The sequence below is a fragment of the Pelobates fuscus genome, chromosome 13, assembly GCF_036172605.1.
Source record: "Pelobates fuscus isolate aPelFus1 chromosome 13, aPelFus1.pri, whole genome shotgun sequence".
In the NCBI taxonomy this organism is placed as follows: Eukaryota; Metazoa; Chordata; class Amphibia; order Anura; family Pelobatidae; genus Pelobates; species Pelobates fuscus.
In genome coordinates this window covers 38,382,340-38,404,990 of record NC_086329.1, presented here as the reverse complement: position 1 = coordinate 38,404,990, position 22,651 = coordinate 38,382,340, and the positions used below count along the sequence as shown (strand labels likewise).

At 41.0% G+C, this 22,651-nt stretch overlaps 1 protein-coding gene across 4 annotated transcripts in view; it reads right to left on the bottom strand.

The window, feature by feature from the left end:
- Nucleotides 1–22,651, bottom strand: part of DPF3 (double PHD fingers 3) — a 198,074-nt gene that overhangs the window by 92,281 nt on the left and 83,142 nt on the right. For all 4 annotated transcript variants that reach the window (XR_010086293.1, XM_063439706.1, XM_063439704.1 and 1 more), the window contains exons 2-3: nucleotides 3,501–3,661; nucleotides 2,097–2,204 (exon numbers count right to left, since the gene is read on the bottom strand). Coding sequence is in view for 3 of the 4 variants with exons in the window: in XM_063439706.1 (XP_063295776.1) it covers nucleotides 2,097–2,204; nucleotides 3,501–3,661 (269 nt within the window). In the remaining variant the exon portion in view is untranslated. The remainder of the gene's footprint in view (nucleotides 1–2,096; nucleotides 2,205–3,500; nucleotides 3,662–22,651) is intronic.

Here is a 22,651-nt window from a genome sequence, read left to right as displayed (position 1 = left end):
GTAGGTCAGGGGCAGAGCAAGCACAAGTCAAAAACAGCCCTGGCCAATCAGCATCTCCTCATAGAGATGAATTGAATCAATGCATCTCTATGAGGAAAGTTCAGTGTCTCCATGCAGAGGGTGGAGATACTGAATGTTGTGATGCATACAAGGCAAGACTGAGATAGGAATCACCGCTTGCAGCCATCTGAGGAGTGGCCAGTGGAGTTATCACTAGGCTGTAATGTAAACACTGCACTTTCTCTAAAAAGACAGTGTTTACAGCAAAAAGCCTGAAGGGAATGATTCTACTCACCAGAAAAAAAACAATAAACTGTAGTTGTTCTGGTGATTATAGTGTCCATTTAAAAAGTCTAAAGTCCATAACCATTACAGCTTATTGTAGTGGCTGTTGTATAAGGACAATAAAGGTGTAAAACTTTTTTTTTTTTTTTACACTTTTTCACAAACCATTTTTTTCCCAGCCAATATAAATTCAGTTACGCAGACAACATTAGTGAAGATTCAGCATGGCTGAATCCTGCAAACTGTAAAAAAAAAATACTTTGGACAAATAATAATGAAACCATTGTGCAATGGTTTGAGCAGGGTATGGAGGGTTGTACATCCCACTGTTTTATGAGTAAATTGAAAGAGACTCAAAAACATTTTAAGACGGTTTAACACAGAATGAAAGTCAATTGCCACCAGCAGCCTGGATCCTCAGCAATAGCCTGAGCAGTGAGGGGTGCATTGAAAGGCTGAGAGATTTGGGGAGTATTCTATAATCCTGAGAACCAACAATAGCTACCCATATCAACACAAATACCTACGTTATTATGTAGGCCATCATCAAAACTTAGGGATGGATAATGCATATGAAAATATAAGTGTATATGACCCATTCATAAATTCATGGGAGTATTACGACCGTTCACCATACTTTAATGACAACTTCACAATGGTCCTTAAGGGGTTAACAATAAAATATTTGTTCAAACAAAAAGCTGCTTACTGGATTCAGCGGCATGTCACGAGATAACACACCTCGTTTATTTGCTTATAAAAACAGTTATTCAACTTCCCCATTTAATTCATAAATCACAAAATTATAAAGATGCTTTCTGCACATCAGATGTTCTGTTTCATAAATGTAAGTATGTCGGGGTAAAATCCCACAGCCAATGGGCAAGCTAAGGAAATTGAAAAACTATGTAGTGCTGGCATTCACGCAATCGAACAGATTGCAAGCATAGATGGAACAGAACTCCACACATTAATCCCAGCCAGCAAAGCGAGTCGGCCATAAATCAAAGGAGATATCACCAGAAAAGCTTAGATTATATATTTTAACTAAGCTTTCTTCAATAATAACATGCACTGTAAACAACAATGATCTTTCTATATCTATGGATACACTTACTTAATCAAGCTACTTTTTGTTGAAAAGGGACAATAGCCTTTTGCACTTTTCTTGTACATAGTTGGCTTTAAAACCAATTTAAATGCAACACTCTTTTAAACCAACTTTAATTCCGCTAATAGAGTTGGAGAGAATGTAAAATTATGCTGTTGTAGCTAAAAATAAAAAAAAGATAATAAACCCCCCCTAAAGCAGAATGTGTCTGTAACTTAGTATTGAAGACAAATAAAACCAAAAATTGATCAACATCCAGGGGGCTTTGAGAACGCTGCGGCTGAACGAGCTCAAGGTCTGGATAGACCCGGACAGGGTCTCCCAGCATGGCCCCGGCACCCATCACAGTGTAATCGGCATGCCAGATTTTTAGCCTACAGTGATATGTCTGTAATTCTGTAAACAACCAGTAGATGGAGGCAACTTTCCACTCTCTGCTTTAACTAGAAAACCCATCTGCTGAGATCTGTACGAATATTAGGAAAGGGTTTCTTTAGGGTTAATTTTAGGGTTGGATTAAAGGGTAGGGTTAGTGTTATTTTATTACTATAAATATATATACATATGATTATAAGCAAAGATGTAAAATAACACGGTTTTCCCTTTTTTACACAATGTTGTAAATGCAGTTTAAATTGACTGTCAATCAAATAAGGAAACACGTTAATTGTTTTTTTAGTAAATATGGAGTTCCACCAACCTGATTTGATTTCCAAAAGTCTCAATCTCGGATCTTCAGGGGGATGTAAACGCCTCTTCTTTCTCCAACATCGAGCAGGGTAAGTATACAACTGTCCTGGAGCCACCCCTGCACAATGTGAGCACATTAATGCTTTGTAGATTTATTTGCTTTAGCGTGGGTGTTAGATGATATTTTTTGAAATGTTTTATTTTTTTTTCTCCATTGTACATAACAAACAATACAAATATTGACTCTTTTCCTGATGTTCGGCCATGCCGTTCCTCCACAGAATGGACTTAATAGGACGGCATGGACGGCATGGAACGTCCTTCAGTATTGCTGTGAGCTGGGTTAAATTCCTGCTCACTCTGGGGAGTCCCAGGTATCATTTTATAACTGGGGCTCTCCTCTGCCAGTTGTGGACAATTTTAGTGGCACTAGAGTGAAAGATGTGCTGTATGCAGCGCTCAAAGTGACAGCTACTACACCATTTAAATAGGCATATAAATGGTTATTGCTGCAATGTAGTGTGAGCAGGATTGAACCCACAATAAATCCCTCACAACAGACACATAAAGTGTTCCTTGGTCAGCTGGGGTCATTTGTAGTGAACACAAATAAATTAGGCATTTCTGCTGAAACCAGCATTTTCGTGGCTCTGTGAATAACATTTACAGAGGCAGCAACCTTACAAATGAGATAATTTGAATAGATTAAAAGGCTTTACGTGTGCGGAGAATGTGAAAGTGTGCAAAACATGCACCAAACAGGTGTGATGAAGGAAAAAAACAACAACTGTTTAGTGTTTGGCCACAAGGGGGCTGAGCTGTCATTAAGTCATGCCTGTTTACCCTAATAAAATGGGCCTTTAGGCGACTGCCTGTGTTATGGGACATTCGGTGCTCATTACTTAAAGGGACACTCCAGGTACCCGGACCATTTCAGCTAATTGACGTGGTCTGGGTGCTGTGACCCTTTTGCACTTAGTGCTTCCATGTAAAACATTGCATCATATTTATATTGCAGCTCTAAGTCTGCCCTCTGTGGCTGTCTACCAGACAGCCACTGGGGGCGCTTCCAGAATCCACAGAGACTTTTGGTCCGTTATCTGACACTGGACGTCCTCACGGACCTCCAGCGTCAGATTTTCTATGGGGAGGTCTAACGCGCGTGGCCATTGCCGCACATGCTTATTAGGTGCTCCCCGCCGGCTGACGTCGGCGGGGGAAGAGCGTGGGCAGAACTGCATTCAGGTAAGTAACTAAAGGGGTTTATGTAATCATAGTGAGATTAAAGGTGCGTAATAAACAAATTGACAAAGAGTTAAAGGAGATATGTTACAGATGGCTGCATCTCTATGCATTTCTGTGCATCCAGTATAACAATCTATTTGTTTTGTGCAATCGCTAACCATTACTCTACCTGGTCCTCTGTGCCTTTTCTCCATCCAGATGTAGCAATTATTTTGGGCAACACCAGTCTGAGAGTCCAGGAAGGGAAGACGTACGCTGCGCTCAGCACAAAGCCGCGCGTTGTAGCTGCGACAGTGTTCAATTGCTTCTTTGTAAAACTGATCCCCAAGTCTGTGAGAAAAAAAAAAAAGAGCAGGGTAACGGTCAGTTAGCTCAACAGCACTGCCAGCAAATGATAAATTATTTAGATATTAAAGCGATAAGACAAATGCAGAGTAGATTACAGGTAAAAACAATTAGTCTTTTCCCTACTATCGTACATGAAAACTTAAGATATCATGAAGGAGGTTTTTGGGTTTTTTTGTTTTTTTTAATCAAAGTGTTTATTGGGGGTTGTGCAGATACTGTATACAAAAAGCACATACAGTACACAGTGATATGAGACACACATATTCTCCAGAACATGAGACATTAAGGTAAGCCAAGCAGGATCATACATGAGAGCGGGGAATATAGATCACATATGCACAATAAATCAAATGAAAGGACAGTGTATACGAATCAAGTCAGTAGTCTGGTCTAACAGATAATCTATCTCCAGTGACAGTGCACATAAATTAAGTATTGTTTACAATCACATAGGTAAACCAATATAACGCGCAAATATCAAATAGATCCAGCCCTCAAATTTAAAATACAAAAAACTTATCCTGTACAACCAAGACCAACTGACTGAAGCTATGACCGTGTCTTCCCAGTGCCCCACAAATAAATGACTGTCCAAAACAGAGCGCTAGCTCATCTACTACCCGTAGATTATAGATCTCCCATCTCATCTCACATCTTCATCAACTTACTCCTTTGAGTATCCTCTGAGAAATTAATGATAATGTCAGATAACGGGATGCAAGCAATTAAAAGTGAGCAAAGTAGTAGAATGAAAAAAGTAAGTAATGAACAAAAGAATGTAGAAGTAAAGAGAGTCTATCACCTCATCTCAAGTCTGCCCCCACCCCATGCACTCCAGCATCCCTCCACGCCAGGAACTCCATCCACGGCCAACACGTTTCTGCGTGTTTTGTGCTATCCCACAGCAGGTAATGCATGTAATGCTTCTGCTGCGTGGATCTTGTTCACCCTCTCTAACCACTGACTCAATGTTGGGGTTATGTTTTGTTTCCAGAGGGCAGGCACTAGGGACTTAGCTGCGTTATGGAGATGGCGTAGGGTGGACATTTTAGATCTCGCTATTGGGAATGATGTGGAGTGTATTAGCACATTTTCCATCTCGAATGGAAGGGTCTCATGAAGAGGGAATTATAACCCTACTCATATATGCCTAGACATAATAAATAAATAAAAAATTGTAAAAATTATTTTACTTTTAAATTTAACTGAGGTATGTGGAACCTGCTCAAACATCCAGGCTAGGAAGTTGGCCCACACATCCATCATGAATTGAATATGAGATTCTTACTAAACATTCTATTTCCTGATAACAGAATTAACAATAAACCTGTACTGCTGATACAAATACACACCCAACTGTTTCTCCTGTCAAAGATACATGGCAGAGCTCTACAATGGCTGTTTGAAATACTATTTTACATTATTTTGCATTAGGCTGAGCCAAGATCATGAGATGTATCCACAGCTGGATTGGTGGGCTGAGTGTCATGTGAGTTGTGCTACTAGATTGCATCTCACGCCAAAACTACGAGTCTCCATTTGTCCTGCAACACCTATCATTCACAGCCTGAACTCTTTTCAGCCTTTAGTTTAGATACTATGTATAAAAGTGGTGGACAATGTGCACAACGTACATTGAGCAAGTGAATTGTAAAAATCACCCAGCACTTCCAGAGTTGTGACGGCTAACTTAGAACACCAAACGTTTGTGAACTAGATGTACCACAATGCTCTGCCAACCTTCAGGCTGGTTTAGCATTGTGGGAATTGTAATCTATTATTACCTGGGATATCAAAGTTAGCCACTAGCGATGTGCAGCATTAGCCAGCCTTCCCTGTGCACAAGTGGTTTGTGAGACCTTCCTTGGAAAAAAAATGTTGGTACACACATTATTACTTGTGCTAGCTGTTTTACAGCATCCTTACAATCTCTGTGCAAGAATTACCTTTTGTAGGTGGAGATCAATGGTGTGTTCGATCTCGCTCCCTCTCACTAAAAATTATAACGTTCCCCGCAAGCTAAATCTTTTAACAACATTGATCAGCAGACAATGAGTTAACTAGACAATGTGTGAGTCACCCAGTAAGAGGGAAGGCTATAAAACACCTTTTAGAGTCTAGCTGTCACACATCCCCAGGTTCTGACTGCAGGCTTTATTGAAAAGTTAATTTGGCTCATAAATTTTCCCCACGGCTCCTACAGACATCATACCATCCACAGAAGGGAGTGGGATCCTGCTGTCCAATGGATAATTGCTTCCTCTGTGAGATTCCAGGCATCTGCCAGAGCTAGGATTATTAAAGGAAATCTAAACAGTGTTCAGAGCCTACAATTACTGGGCGTCCATTCCTCACTTGTGATTTGTACAGATAAAAGAGAACAATATGCTGCAGAACCTTGGACAAAGGGGATATAGAAACGGCTTTAGCGACTGACACCGCAAACCTGGATACCAGATCCCACCATGTTTTGCTGAACACGTATCACTTTTTACATGTCGAGGGGCAACGTAGGAAAAATGCTGCCAATTAGTATGTAGCATTCCTACGCTGAAAGTGGGAAGTCATTTAACTAAAGCAGGCCATTACTTCCTGCAGGGCAGCACTTTTTATGTTCTGCCCATAGACATATATAGGTGTGATGTGTGTTCAGCAAAACATAGCGGATTACCCAAAAACACAATACAATGTCACAAAAAACTTTTTCATGTGCCAATAAAGGGAATAAAGTCATTTTAGGGAGTTGAACACAATCCTTAAAATAACAGAAGCAGGGACCTTATCCCCTGCAAAGCACAACAGGTGACCATCACTCTATAAACAACGTTCAGGATCATAACTTGTTACCACATTTGCACCAATTTAAAGTGCACACCCAAACAATGACCAAAAATGTTAAACCTATCCAATACTGTATAACATTTAGCATATCACACCATAATAGCAAAGGTTTCTATGGTAAACTAAAATGAATATGACAATTAAAGGAATACATACGTAGATTCCCAACACTATAATGCCTACACTATGTGTAACTTTTTAGGCCCCATATAGATTAGTCTGAAAATGGGTTTCGTCAAACTCAACACCCCCCACCGCCCGTCTTGCTGGCTCCACCTCTGTGGCCAAGATCATAAATGTTGTTGATCTCAGCCAATCCAATGTTTTCCCGTAGGAAAGCATTGGAAGGCTATTGCGCATGCACTGCAAAATGCACAGTATCTCCTCAGTAAAGCAATTCATCTCTATGGGGATTGTTCAGCGCCTACATGCAGAGCGTGGAGACGTTGAATGCCAGTGCTGCACACTGGCTCCTAACTTTATAAGCTGGCTCCTAGATTGAAAGCAAATTTGTCAAACCCTGATTTAAGTTCAATTTACAGAACAGGAGATAAAAACTAAACCAAATTAACATCTGGTGGATAATGAAACAATTTTTTTTTCATGCAGGCTGTGTCAGTCACAGGCAGGGGAGGTGTGGCTAGAGCTGTATCAACAAAAACAAAAAGTGATTTAACTCCTAAATGGCAGAGAATTGAGCAGTGAGACGGCAGGGGCATGCAGGTCCAAAATAGGATGCATTATATGATTTATATTTATTGAATGCAGCTTGTCTAGGTTGAGCTAGAATGTAAAATTCCCTGGTGAATTCCCAACAATCTCCAGTTGAGTATGTCTCTATAAGGGTTATTTAGTAAAGTGGGTTTTGTTCGGAATTCACAAGAGAAATTTGACACCATAATAGCTCAATTGAAACATACCATCTTCTCAAATAGGTTTCCACCTTGGCATTTTTTATGTATTTTTTGATAATCCTTTATTTTTCAAGAATTATCAACAAGTTACAGTTATTATGATAAGAACTGTAATGAGTCATCAACCAGGTGGGAATCCGGGCTGCGGCCCTTCTACCAAAAGTTACATCTGAACAAATCACGAGAAGGATACTTGCAGTGGGTGGTTAAGTGATTAAACTTCTAAAAATTGTAGGTAGTACTGGATTCATCTCAATTGCTCACTTGGCAGCGAGCAACTTCTCCATAGCCCTTTATGCCTTCCCCCTGTTTAAGGTTGTAGGTTAAACCACGCCGGCTCACCAGGACGATGAGATATGATAGATGATAAGAATAAAGTAAAAACTGATCAAGACCGAGAAGGAGAAGTAGAGAGAAAACCGTGGCTATTTCTGATTAACATTATATGGAATTCCCTACAACTGGTCTACGGACTAACCCCTGGGGTTTATTCACTAAACAGCTAACTGTGGTAAATTGGGAATGGAATTGTAACATTTCTGGGGAAATGAAAATTTTTCGTTTTGAAAAATTATTCAACTTGACTATTGTCACAGCCTTTCGATTTTTAGCCAATATTTTGTATTTTATTTTTCAGTTTACTTCAATTCATTGCTTAGTGAATAAAAGCCCTGTATATCTCTAAGTACAACACATTTCATAAGACACAACACACGAAGACAGGTGTACATGGTGAAAACGTTTCATTGTAACAACTGATTCGGACTGTCTCCGCTGTGGTGTGGTATATATTACCAATGTTTACTTGTGTGTTTTACTAAACATATTTTGGCTGTTAAGTGCAACACAGACGAAAGGAAAGATTATAGGCAACATGCCGTCTCAAACGCTGCGACTCAGACACATTTGTGCCCTTTTACCCTTCGCACACGTCCCTGCGTCTTGAGACGGATCTGCAAATTACAGTTTGTGTGGAGACATGTGGCAGGTGGCCAGGCGGTATCATTAGAGGCGGCTCAGGGGAAACACGTACCCAGAGATGTTGTCAAGGGTACAGTCAGGTATGCCAATTATGTCTTTCTGAGCCGCAGGTTTATCAAAATACAAATTGCAAGTCTGACACCACTGTCTAGCCTGGAATCTGTTGTGTTTTCTTAATCTAACCGTCTTACGTTCAACAAAGAATGAGCTGGTGGTATCTTTTCCTCCACCTAGTTTCTCTGTTTCCGGTTTTGCTTTCTATCCAGCTTTACTGTTAATGAATAGCACAACAATTCTACTCAGAAATGATGTTTAAAGGCCAGCTAAGTGACAGACACATAAGGTGTGTATCTCTAATGTATGAAGAGACATTTCTTCCAAAAACAAGAAATCTGTCCAGACTAATGACCAGACTGTCTAACCACTGCTTTGCTGTCCTCTTTATATTAAGTAGTTGTGGTTGTTTTTGATTAGATATCTCCCAAGTGCCTCTATTTAGGAGTGACGGTCCCTGTTTTGGGTCCAAATCCCTCTATCCTAATGTCCCTCTTTTCTAGGAGCTCCATACTGCTGGTGTGTCTGAGTGTATAACAGAGCTCCACAGTAATAATACTCCCAGTAATGTGTCTTTAAACTGCAATAAATGTATTTAGAATGCAGTCTGTGTAAATAAGATACATTGTTTTTGTCCTAAGTTACATTTTAGCTGTTTAAATGATTAGTAAATCACCTATTTAATTTCTCAGAACAGCCCAGCCTCTGGTTACATCCTCATTCACACCCCTAAAATAAAAGTGTCTTTCTTTGTCTAATTGTAATGGTGACAGGTGTGGTTTTAAGGCTGAACTAGCAAAAAAAAAAAAAATCCTTAAAATGAAATCTTATAGGCTCAATGCATCAGTAGTTCTGTTATAATACTAAATGCTATACAATGGATACACTTGGGTTTTAACTGGTTTACCTTCCACAGCAGTCTAAAATTATTAAAAGGATTTACAAAAGAATACAATCTATCCCATATTGTTAAACGTTAAAAAAAAGAAAGAAAATGTTTTCACTTCTTCAGTTTGGTTTATCAAGTTAAATATTTATAGAGTGTTATCAAAGTTTTTAGTGTGATGTTAAACCTTTGCCCCTTTTGTTAAAAGCACAAATGAAAATTATGTTGTTGTCGAAGAGCAGTAAACTCAGAGTGTACTATTGGAGATACTCTGCATTCTACAATAATCATCCTACAGGTAGCCGATGAAGCTGGAGAAACACATTAACAGCATCAGCCTGGACCAAAATCAACACGGGTTGCCATGGTCACCAAATGTCACTCACATCAGATAAGCAATTTTAGAATCTACAAAGTCATCTCTGTGGCTTCAATACTTCCAGCAGTCCTGCTGAGCTATTAGTCAGTTTGCAGAGTAATCCTGGCTTGCTTATGGTTAAGAAAAAAGTATCTTTAGGTTTTTTTTCTGTTTTCTCTCAACAGATACCTGTGAATAGATCACGTTACCCCTTTAAATTGTGAACCTGTATGCACTAAGGAATAAATAGTTGCCACGTTTAATTTATTTATTTATTTTAAGTTATATCTGTACAGCAATGTCAAATATGTTGGACTGTATAAATAATCAAACAGAGCAGTTATCCAAGAGCAATTTTAGAATTTAGCATGTCTGCTCTTAATCTATGAATAAAAGGATGCCAAGCATTTACGAGCAGTTTTGATGTTTAAAAAAGGACTTTTGAGACGCACAGCCTAAACCCCTCAGTCACCAAAGTACCAATGTGCACATTTGACATCTACATTATCTGTTCACATTCGGACCTGTTTTAACGTCTTTGGACTGATGCTGCAGAAGTGAAATTTCTGAATTATCACCCCAGCGGGTGAATGGCTGGAGAGTCGGTGTCAGAACAGGCAATATTTCTGTAAAACTAGTCAAAAGCAGTGTGACAAAAATTAACTACTACAGAAATCTGTAGAGGTTATGGTACTTACAGTACAGTGTCAATTAATCCTGGGCGATGAATCTGTTAGGTTTACTTTATACCATATTAGTTTGCAAATAGGCTACACATGTAAATGTTCGTACACAAAGAACGTTACAAACAAAGAGTAATAAAACAAACAGTATGCACAGGTATATCTATGTTAGTTAATAAGTAAATATACTGGTGTGCATTTTACAATGGACTCTATTAGATACTGACAAGGAATTATCAAGTGAGGGACAATACTGAAAGGATGAGATGGTATTACTGGCTGTAAATAGGATAGGATAAATGTTTGCACTCCTTCTAGTGTGCAGATGGAAGGGGGTAAAGGTCACAATCAGAAAGATATTCAGTAGAGCCAATACCATGTTGACGACTAAACAAAATGAAACAAAACAAAAAAATAATACAAATACACACACACACAACAAATGTAATAAATGTTACAAAACTCTATGTAGATGCATATCCTGCTTCCTACTTCGTTCTTTGCATCTAGATTTTATAAGCCAGTGGAATGCTATGATATCATAGCTACATAACAACACAAAACAGTGTGCACACAGTTGGAGGCAACGAGCCACTCTTTGTGACAGCAAAAATGTATGAACATTAAGCAGTGTCACTTTTGAGAGATAGTAGCTTTACAAGAAAAGAAAACATTCTCTTAAAGACTTGATGTCGTATGGGTATCATCAAAATTACAATATAGGCCTTGATTTAATATTTTGAATAAGCTTTTGAAATGATTTAATATTTTGAAAAATATTCCAATGTGTTGATACATTTATTATATGTGATTTTTGGCATTTTAATATTTTTTAAAAAATATATATATACATTTTTTTTTATATTCTTTATTTTTGGCGTGCATGTTATAACAGAATGGCCCATGGTGCCACAACAGCATTCCAGGGTTAAACATTTATAAAAATTGACAACGTGGCATTTATTAATTCTGCACATTTTTATATATTCATATGTGTGAACGTTTGGTGGCCTGTAGTCTTAGGAGGTATGTGTGTCACGTCGGGGCGAGTTTGTTTTCAGCTTAAACATGCATACCTATATAGTATGATACGGTTATCTGGTCTATCCTCGCTGCTAACACCTTTCTGCAGATGCTTATAGTGTCAGAGTCGCAGTGTCCACTCGTCAGGTGTGCGGTATATATGTGTGTCCATATTGTGTAAACTAGTGCCGGGGCTATAGGTGCAGCTCCTGGTGAGAGGGCTGCTTGTGTTGTATAGTCGGTAGGCTATTGTTTATGCTACTGTGGGGGGTATTATTGTGTCGTCGTCCGAGGGTCGCTCAATATAAGAAAAAACAGGTAAAACAAATATAACTGTGGTCCAGAGCTCTTATGTTGCTATAACTACTGTGGGTAGCCAACATAACAAGTCCCAATCAAACGTTCGGGAGGCTGCCGTTGCGGGCCGTGCCGCTGTCGGTCGGCGGTTGCCTTGGCACGAATGTGGTCACTTTCGCCAGGTCCCAACGGTGATTCTTGGAATCGGTTCTCTGAAGGCCGTTTGGGGGCATAGAGTCCATCGGGAGTCCCAGGGTGGGCAGTAAAGCCTTTGCTTCCATGACGTCGCTGACTGCGTGCCGGGTCTCGCCTTGGAGGATCAGGAGAGTGCGTGATAGACGCCATTGGTACGGTATCCCTTTCTGTCGGAGGAGAGCGGTAAACTGTTTGAAGGACCTCCGCCATGCCAAGGTGCCCCCCGAGAGATCTGGGTAAAAGGTAAGTTGCATACCCTCGAAGTTGTAGGGATCCTGGTCTTTGATGGCCTTGAGAAGTGTCGCTTTGTCTCTGCCAGTGCGGAAATGAACTATTACGTCTCTCGGTGCTTCAGTGGGGGCTTTCGGCGCCTTCGGTATCCGGAAACAGTCCTCCATAGTTAAGGCTTTGGCCTGTCGCAGGGGGAGTAGCGCCATTGTGAGGCGTCTTAACATGTGGGGTAGTTCGTCCGTTGAGATGGTTTCGAGGACACCCCTGATTTTCATATTATTTTTTCGGCGCATATCTTCCATCATTGCAAATTTAGCGTTGTGTATCTCGTTTTGTTTCTGGAGCCCCAGAATTGTTTGCTGCATGTTGGCAATTTGTTGGGCTTGTTCCCCAGCTGTGACTTCCACCTGTCCGATTCGGTTAGTCAGGCCCCGGAGATCAGCGCGTAGGGTTGCCACATCAGCCTGTATGTTGTGTTGCAGTTCAGCTAGTAGACTTTTAAGCACTGCTGTTGTCACTGGGTCTGTCTCTGGGCCGCCCTTAATTGCGGCGGGAGCCGGTCCAGCCGGTAGTACTGGTTCATCGTCGTCCAGCGACAGTTCGTCTGACAGATCGGAGTAGGCCTCAGGGTAGTCGCCCATTTTGGGCCCGACGGCCATTTGTGCCTGTCTCAGCAACACACCGATGTCGTGGTTTGGCCGAGTCTTGTCAGGCTTTATCCGCTTGCTTTTTCGACCCATGTTGTGTAGTGAGTCTATAGCTTGTTTCTCTGGGTGGTTCGGCAAAGCAAAATTGCAGATTAATTGGGTAATAGCTTGCGATGGCACGGAGCTCTGGAGCCGTGCGACCATGCGGCTCAGTTGCTTGGCCACGCCCCTATATATACATTTTTTAAAGTTTATCGAAAAATATTAGAGCTTTGGAAATGTTTATCCAAAAATTTTAAATTGAGGCCATTATCAGACCATGGAAGCAAAACCAAAACTATATCTTACGGGCAAGATCATTTTTGACAAACTGAGGCAATGTTCTCAATTTACGGGTTTGTGGATAGAGCCCACACACTAATGGTCAGACAGAAACACACACATACCCACAAATACACATCTGGTACCTGGCACACATACAGACTCTGTGTCAGTACATTACAACTAGACACAAATGATAAAATGTATTGTATGATATGTAATCAAGAAGATGAACATTGAGAAGTTGTAGGGGATGATAATCAGGAACATTTCAGAAATCAGAAAATATGAAAATTAGACAGAGAGAACCGAGAGACAAAGATTCCTCTAACTGCCAGTATGCTGAAACATTCATGACAGATACCCACACTGATACCGCTTTTACCCCATGAAGAAGATTAAGGATGCTTCTTAGTTTACCTCCGGCATGGACTTTATTTGTAATATGTTTAGGACTGGACAGCATCAAACGAATGAGACGAGACTGCCAGCTTTCTAGTGACAAGCGAATAAGGGGAATTAAGGGAGAGGGGGGTGGCAAAAAGGATCAGTGATATAATGAAGTGGGAAAATAGATCTATCCACAGAAAATTTTCCATGGGGGCAAAGCCATTATCTGAATAATTATTATCTTAAATATCTAGTATTTGAGAACTGCTTCGAGAATCATTAAAAGATACTTATGCTTTAGTTTAGAATGTAAATGGTCACCCCATTTAAATTAAAGATAGGGCAATATTCAGAGGAGAGACACTTGCCCTTTTATTGCACTATCCTGAGGATGCCCACATTAACTGCTCATCCTCTGCTGGGGCACTATTTAGTTAGCTCGATCACAGTGTGCAACATTAGATGATAAACACGTCAAGGTCTCAGACCTGAGCAGTATCATGCAGTAACAGTCTTTTGCAGAGCACGCTTCTCTGCACGACTTGTGGAAGGAGAGAACTTGAAATTGGCTGGTAGCATTTCCCAGGCCAGCCCATTAGGAGCTTAGTCTCAAAGTTCACACAAGAAATTTACAAAACTGAAAGTGTGTACGGCATGCTTTTTTGTGGTTTCCTGCCATGGATCTTCTAGCTTTGCAGGGAATTCCAGCTATAGTGTCCAATCTGTGTTTGTTCTCCCTTCAGGCCTACAGAACTACAGACTGATCTGGGGCTCCAGGAGAATTTGACTTACTATGGGGGAAATACAGCTTAAAGGCTTCAACTGATGTCGGCCGTCTACTGATAAATATAGTGATTTTGTTGTGTGTACCAAGTTAAAAAAAACAAAAAAAAAACACATTGAAATGGTAGAGGGGAAGTGAAGGAACTACTCCGGCATACTCCACCGTTACTAGCCTTTATATTCTCCCCCAAGCAAAGATGGCGACTCTGTCTCATGTAGCCACCTATGGTGTACAGCTCCAAGACCTCTGAGGTAGCACCCAGTGCCTGTCTACAGCCTACAGTATAGACATCAATCATGGAACCTTGAGATTGGGCACTTTGTGTTTCAAAACATTTACCATTACTGTCCCAAGGGCATGCAAATGCTGGTTCTCCAACTAAGAGTCATCATTTTTAGCCTACCATGATGGAAGCTCCACTCCAAAAGTAGCAAAATGCTTGAAACGCCACATTCTAAAGCATACGTATCTTTTAATGATTGAAGCAGTTCTCAAATACTAGATATTTAAGATAATATAAGTTTTTATTTATTCCCACTATAAATATGCGATCTCTAAGAGCTGGGCTTGCAATGCATCAAGGGAAATGGCGATCACACGTGTTTGCCAGATCAGATTATATAATGCATACAGTTAAGCAACTTTACCTCTAATAAAAACAAACTATATTAAAATGTGTATTTTCTTTCTGCACATACTCCTGGTTTGTGCAGATGTTCGGCACGACACATTCCTGACAACATTTCGTGCGCCAAAACCAAAAGGCTGTGAAAACATGTTTATGCAGTACGAGTTGTCAAAACAAGTATCAATGAGATGATACATTCAAATGAAATCTATGTGCATCTGTTGCCCGATAAGTGTTCACAGTCAAGATACTTAATAGTGACGCTAATTTGAGAAATACTTCATTTAAAAAAAAAAAAAGCCATCCAATACTCTGGCATGGGAATAGCTTTACACGAGAATATCATGTATCGAGAAGTTACACATTGGTAATCGGGTATTTGATATCAAGATACTAACATTCTAAGCGGTGGATGGGGAATAATTATCCAAGAATTTACAGTCAACAGGGCTCAGCATTTCCACACTCTGCTGAATTTCTGCTCTCCAATGGCTAGTAGTGGTGGAACTTCTCCTGGTTAGCGGGGTGGGTTTGATTTAAATCACTAGTCAGTATTATTTTATGTTTAAAATTCATGATTTAAATAAAGACTTATTCCTGCTGCTTGTTAAAGTTTTAATATTTCCAACCAAATGAAGATTTCATATTTAGAATAATAACTTTTCAGATTAGTTTAACCGTTATATCAGGACAGTTTTGTTATACACCATTGGAAATACATAGATAATTACATTATTGCAAGGTGAACAATCTCCAGTTTAATAGGTTAAATCACTCATATTTGAGGAACAATTTAAATTGTTTTATTTAACTAATGACTTCAGTGAATGGCACCATAATGACTTCAGTGAAATGAAGTTGTTAAAATTCCAAGAGTTCCCTGGCACTGTATCACCTTTAGGTGTTAAATCGGACATGGGGCAGAGAGATCCGGCGCTGGAACTCAGACTTTGTGGTTAAACTACTTTTTTCACCCCTAAAGTCGAGCCAGAGACCTCCTGGCACCATAACAACTTAATTCCGGTGAAGTTGTTATATTGTCTGAAGTGTTCCTTTAAACATCAATGTTCTAACATTAATGTGTTAACTGAAGTGATTAAACAAAATATGTTTGCCCGTTTCCCCGCTGGGCACCAATCCATTTCTGTTGCTGACCAACGTGCATCCAGATTTTGCAGAGCTGCAGAAGCTAAATGCCGATGTGCCGGTCATTCATTGGCAGAGGGCATCAGCTCAGTGCTTACAGTCAATGAATGAGCAAGTGTACAAAGTATATGCACAGAACACACACACACACACTGACAGGCTCACACACACACTCACTCTGACAGGCTCTCACACACACTCACTCTGACAGGCTCACACACACTCACTCTGACAGGCTCACACACACTCACTCTGACAGGCTCACACACACTCACTCTGACAGACTCATACACACTCACTCTGACAGACTCACACACACTCACTCTGACAGACTCACACACACTCACTCTGACAGACTCACACACACTCACTCAGTCAGGTTCACACACACATTTTTGTATTAATTGAAACCCACTCAGCCTCCCTACCTTTATGAGAGCTGAGTGGGTCTTTCCCTGGGGTCCAGTGGGGCTGCTCTCTTACTGCAAGCTCCTCTCTGCAGTAATGCCGGGGTATGAAGCGATGTCATATGCCGGCTTCCGGCATCATTAAACAGTGCAAGGGAGCAGAAAGGAGCTGCAGTACTGCTCCCTCATGCACCTCCTCCTTGCTACTGCAGGCGGCCGTCTCCATGCTACCTCAGCCGGCCACCTCCTTGCTGCCGCAGGAAGCCGGCCAGCTCCATGCTACCTCAGCGGGCCACCTCCTTGCTCCCCTGGACGGGTGGCTACAATATTTCCAACGGTGGCTGCCTTCAAAGCTCCTTCGGCGGCCACATTAAAGAGCTAGCAAATCCCAGGCACAAGAACGAAATTTCCAATAGCTGTGGCGACCTGGCGCCTGGGATTTGTCGAGCCCTGGATTGATGTATATTTTTATTATTATTTATAAAGGGCCAACAAATTTTGCAGCGCTGTACAATAAGTGGACCAACAGAAAAGCAATTGCAACAAGACGAGTTGGATGCACAGGAAGAGAGGGTTTTGAGGGCTCTGCTCAAACCAGCTGACATTCTAGAGGTACTATTATCACCAAATCTGTCTCCAGGCAGTGGTAGAATGGTATGAATGAATTTTTGGCATGTGCTTATCCTTTAATTAACAGATGAAAAGATATTATCAGGACTCAACATTTTTGCTCGCCACTGGCGAGTAAAAATTTAGTCCTGGCGAGTAGAAAATCCACACCTGGCGAGAATTCAACGGCTCGCAGTAGCGGGTAACTTTTCAAGCCTGGTTACTAGCATTGGATTTAAAAATTTCAAGCTCCAATTTTATACCAAAGTAAATATTTAAGCAATCCATCATTATCAGTATCATACTGAAAAGTACATTACTATATTAGAAAAAGAAAGATGACAAGATAATATCTTTCCTGTAATCAAATCAATAAATCTGGCACGCATACCCTTTCCTTTGCCCACACATTTGAGAACAAATGTGTTTCTATTTCACATGTCAGATTTAATGTTTGAATTTGTGAGTTTAGATAACAGATCTCTGTCCTACACACGCCACATGCATTTAAGGAAATTGTTGAATCTCTGACAGTGGTGGGCCTTATAGAATGTGGCAAACTGTTAGAACCTGGGCAAATGGGAACGTTTGGAAACATAATACACATAGAGGCAGGTTTGTAAACAGATAATTAATTGTAATACAGTCATACCACTGGCATGCTATGTGGTTAAAACAAGCCAGATTGTTAATACCCGTAACTACAGCACTAAAATGGGTTCACATGCTGTGTTTTTCAACAGTTTTTAAGCAAACATATTAGCACTTATATATGTTTATTTTTTATTTACTATACACATTTTTTTACTTTCTATAAAAATGTACATTTTGCTTGTCAATTCTCCACTGTTCTAAGTTTTGAGAATCCCTACTGGTGCAAAAATAAAATAAAAATAAAAAACACACAGGAAAAAGTTTAGATAATTGCCCCAAAAGCTCATAACAAAGTGAGTCAACCCTGAAAGTAGGCAAAAATCTACTTTTTGGAGGGGTTATTCATTCGGCATTTTGCTAACTAAATTCAAAGGGCAAAACCATGGCGAGAATAGCCAAATTGCAACTATTGGGTGAGTTGGAGAATTTTTTCAGAACATCTATTTCTGCAGAGTCTTCAAGGGCTGCCACAATAACAAGGGATTTGCCTTACCGCAGTAAGAAAAGGGTCAAAAGCATAAAGCATTTTAACATCTGATGAGCCTTTATAGAAAAATACATGCAACTTTAGGTGTTTAGCTATTATTACCCAACTTAGGCTCTGATTTAATATTTTTGGAAGAGCTTTTTAAAATAATTTAATAAAGGGCTTGAGAAATTTGTTTGGAATCTAGGAGCCAGCTAAAAAAAGTTAGGAGACACTTTTTATTTTTTTTTTACAACTAGCAAAGTTTAATTTACAATGAGAAATATGCAATTCTTAAAGGGACACTATAGTCCTCAGAGCCACTACAGCTTAATGTAGTTGTTCTGGTACCAAGAGTCTGTCCCTGTAGCCTTTTTTTATTGTAAACGCTGGATTTTCAGATAAGAGGCGGTATTTACATTGCTGTCTAGTAACAGTCACTCAGACGGCCACTAGAGACCGACACACAGACTCTGACAGGCACACACAAACTCTGACACTGTCAGAGACATACACACACTGACATATATACACGCACACACACTGACAAAGGCATAAACCCATTTCCCACACACTCACAAATTTATATTTTTAATTTGAATCCACCCAGCCTTCCTCCCTTTGCATTGGGAAAGCTGAGTGGATCTTTCCCTGGGGTCCAGTGGGGCTGCTCTATCTTCCTGCATGCAAGGGAGCAGTAATCTCCTTTCTACTCCTTGTAATGGTTCCGGGGCCGTAATGACGTCATTTTCCAGCTCCCGGCATCACTATACAGCACGAAGAAGCAGAGATGAGCTGCAGGAAGATCACTGCTCCCTCGCGCACTGCCTCAGCCTATCACCTTGATGCTCTCCCGGGGGCGGCCGGCGGACGGCTATAATGCTCCCTGAGTTGGCCGCCTCCATGCTTCCCAGAGCGGCCAGCTGGCTACAATGCTCCCTAAGCCAAACCAGCTCCATTGTTTGCCCAGCCGACCGCTTAAGCTAAAGGGCAGACACATCCCAGGGGTCAGGGGAAAATTTCTAGTTGCCATGGCAACCTGGGATTTGTCAAGCCATGATTTAATAATGATTTACTAAACACTGTGTAGCACTGAGATAGGAAGCACTTTTATTGGCCATCTGCTCCCTAGTAACACCTCTAGGGGCAGTCACTCAATGTAAACACTGCTTTTTCTCTGAAAAGGCATTGAAAAGCCTGCAGGGACAGGTTATAGACATGAGAACCACTACATTAAAGGGACACTCTAGTGCCAGGTAAACAATCTGTTTTTCTGGCACTGCAGGTCCCCTCTCCCTCCCACCTCCCATCCCCGGTTGCTGAAGGGGTGCAGCCCCTTCAGTCACTTACCTGAGACCCCTGCCAATGTCCCTCGGCGGTGGTTTCGGGTCACCGCCGCTCCTCCCCTTCCTTACGTCAGCCGGTGTGGCGAGACTGAACCCACCGACCAGGGAGACAGCCACTAGAGGAGTTAACCCTGCAAAGTAATTATTGCAGTTTATAAAAAACTGCAATAATTAAGCTTGCAGGGTTAAGGGTAGTGGGAGTTGGCGCCCAGACCACTCCAATGGGCAGAAGTGGTCTGGGTGCCTGGAGTGTCCCTTTAAGTTTTAGTGGTTCTTGTGACTAGTGTCCCTTTAAGGATTGTATTTTTGTTGTAGAAAATTAAGCTTTGTTTAAAAACAAACCAAAAAAACTAAATTGGCTCCTAACTTTTTTAGCTGACTCCTAGATTCCAGGCAAATTTGTCGAGCCCTAAGATACTCTATCCACAGAATCCACTAACTATGGAAGAACATTATCATTATCATTATTATTGTTTACGGTTATATATTAGTCGTCAGGGAGATAGTACTGGGAACAAAGTGACGGCATTATACGATTAAATAAAACAGCAGCAAAAGAGCATAAAATAAAGTCAATATACGCATTTTGATTATGCTCCAAGGAAATGTAATTTTCTCATTAGCCCCTTTATGACAAATGCAAGGGAGGGCACTTTATATTGTGACATCGAAGATTTCTTATGAACGATAAAAAAATTTGTATTTTCATTGAATATGAATATTGAGGCTAAGAAAAATGCATTTGTGAGACTGGTTCTTATTGCAAATATTTGTTTTATAAATTGTGCTTTTACGTGGTACAGAAATCACGTCTACAAATGCACATTTTTCACAACACCATAGTTCCAGCACAAAGCGCCAGTCACTGCATTCAAGGCATTGGAGGGCCCCAGAGGCTTTCAATCCTGGGCAGTGATCCCGAGTCCCTCCCTCCGTCATCAACTCATCGTGGGCAATGACCCTGACTACCTCCCTCCTTTATCAGCTACGGCAATGCCAACGTGTACAGCAATAATATTAACCTCTATGACAAGAAATATAATACGCCACTTTACTCAGAGATAAATAAAGATGATCACTTTTGTCTTTAACAAAGATATGTTGGCATGAAAACATTTAGAGCACTCAAGGGAGTTAGAGATTTCGGATGCCTTTCTGTGCTCGCTCTAGCTAGAATGTCAATAGATTTTCTATATGTGGACCTGAATATCGGATGTCATTAATTAAGTTAACCATTTGCGTTCTACAGGGAAGAGCAGCAAAAGGTTAGAAATGGAAATAACTGTAGGAGTGATAGAATGCAGGAGACAAAGGTTTGGTACGGGCTATAGCAAGAAGATGAAATTGCAAAGGGTTTTACTGTCCTCTAAATATTCTGCCAAATTTTCACAGTACTATAATAAAAGAGTAGGTCAATTTAGCAAAACGCACTTCATAGCCATTTTCAGTAACTGCTCAATAATATTCATAATTCATATGGCTGTGCAGGAAAATAAGCCATAATTACCATAAGAATTCAATATTTATAAACCGTGAATTGTAAATTACATTGTACAAAACGTCTCAGTCCTGGTAAGTTGTCAAACTGTTCACAAATGGTTTGGTTACTTACACGGAGGGTTCACAGGCACTCTTGGCATGATAACCACTACATTGCACTCTAGTGGTTATGATGCATGGAGTGTTCCATTGACATTACAGGGCTCCTTTTTCAGTGTAGAAAACGGGGACCTCCAGGTTTTAAATTAATAAAAGCAGTGAAATTTACATGTATTCCAATTCAATGCTTTTCATAGAGCAGAATTAAATCCAACGTTTTATATGAAAAGCATTGAGAGTGTTCATGAGTCTTCATGTTTTGCGTAAAGACGCAGAACATGAACGGGAAAGTGCCTCTACACGTGTGGTTTAGGCAAGATGTAAACGTTGTTGTTAATGCTTACAGCAGTAGTTCCCAACCTGTGTGCCGCGGCTCTGCCCTGGGGCACAGAGGGGTGCCGCAAAATGTTTTCCCGGTGCTGGGAAACATTACTACTAAACATGGGACCGGTCGGGTGCCGCAGACCTTTAAGACCATGACCAGACCACTGTAATGCCGGCACGGAGACAGCACAGGAGGGAGAGGAGGCAGCCGCAGCATGAAGGGAGAGGAGCAAGAAGAGCTGCTCCAGACCCATCAAAGTTTTGACCCTATGGTGTAAAACACCACAAATCTTGCACAAAATGATCCCAGACGTGAGCGACCGGTGCTGGCAATGCCACACCGGAGTGGGCACATTTCTACACATATGGTGTGAATGCCCGAAAGTGGTCCCATACTGAAGAACAATCAGCAGGGTGCTACAAAATGTCCCCCGACAACCCACCCCCCTTTAAACCTACCACGTACCTCTTACATCACACTACGACCCCGACAGCCAAATATAAGAAATCCCTGAATATACGGATACTGAACACAGCGAAACATATTTTAGCCCTATGCTGGAAGACAGACACATCCCCTTTACTAACGACCTGGTTTGAGAGAATGGAGGAGCTACGTGGACTCAAAGATTTGACATTCACAGCTCAGGGACGCTCACAAACATACTTAGACATCTGGACACATTGGCTAGTAGGTCTATCGCACAGATTTTTAAAACATGCTTACATATAGCCGACAGAGGGTAGACACAGGGAATGGAGAAGGTAACACCTCGGCTCTGACCCAGACTTAGACGTAGACAGAAACCTCGGGTCGCTGGTCCACTCAAGCTGGGGACTTCTCTACCCTGGCCCACCGCTTATGCCCGAAGGGCCGGAGATAGAGGCGGGAATGAGGGCACACACAGGAACCAACAAGGCGGGAAATACTGGTGGCCAGAAGGTGGACCACCGTGCCTGAGGGCGCAAATCCGACAGGGAGACTGGAAATGGAAGCCACACCGCTGACCTTAATTTATTTTATATCTACACACAGTACACTGCCACGACATTTTATTGGTTAAATCACGACGACGCCCACACTACCCAAACTTCTGTTAAGTTGTCCTGCTCTGCATTATACACAGGTTTACCACTTACATGACATTTATGATATGTGGAATTGTTTGTTTCCTATAACCAAAAAGA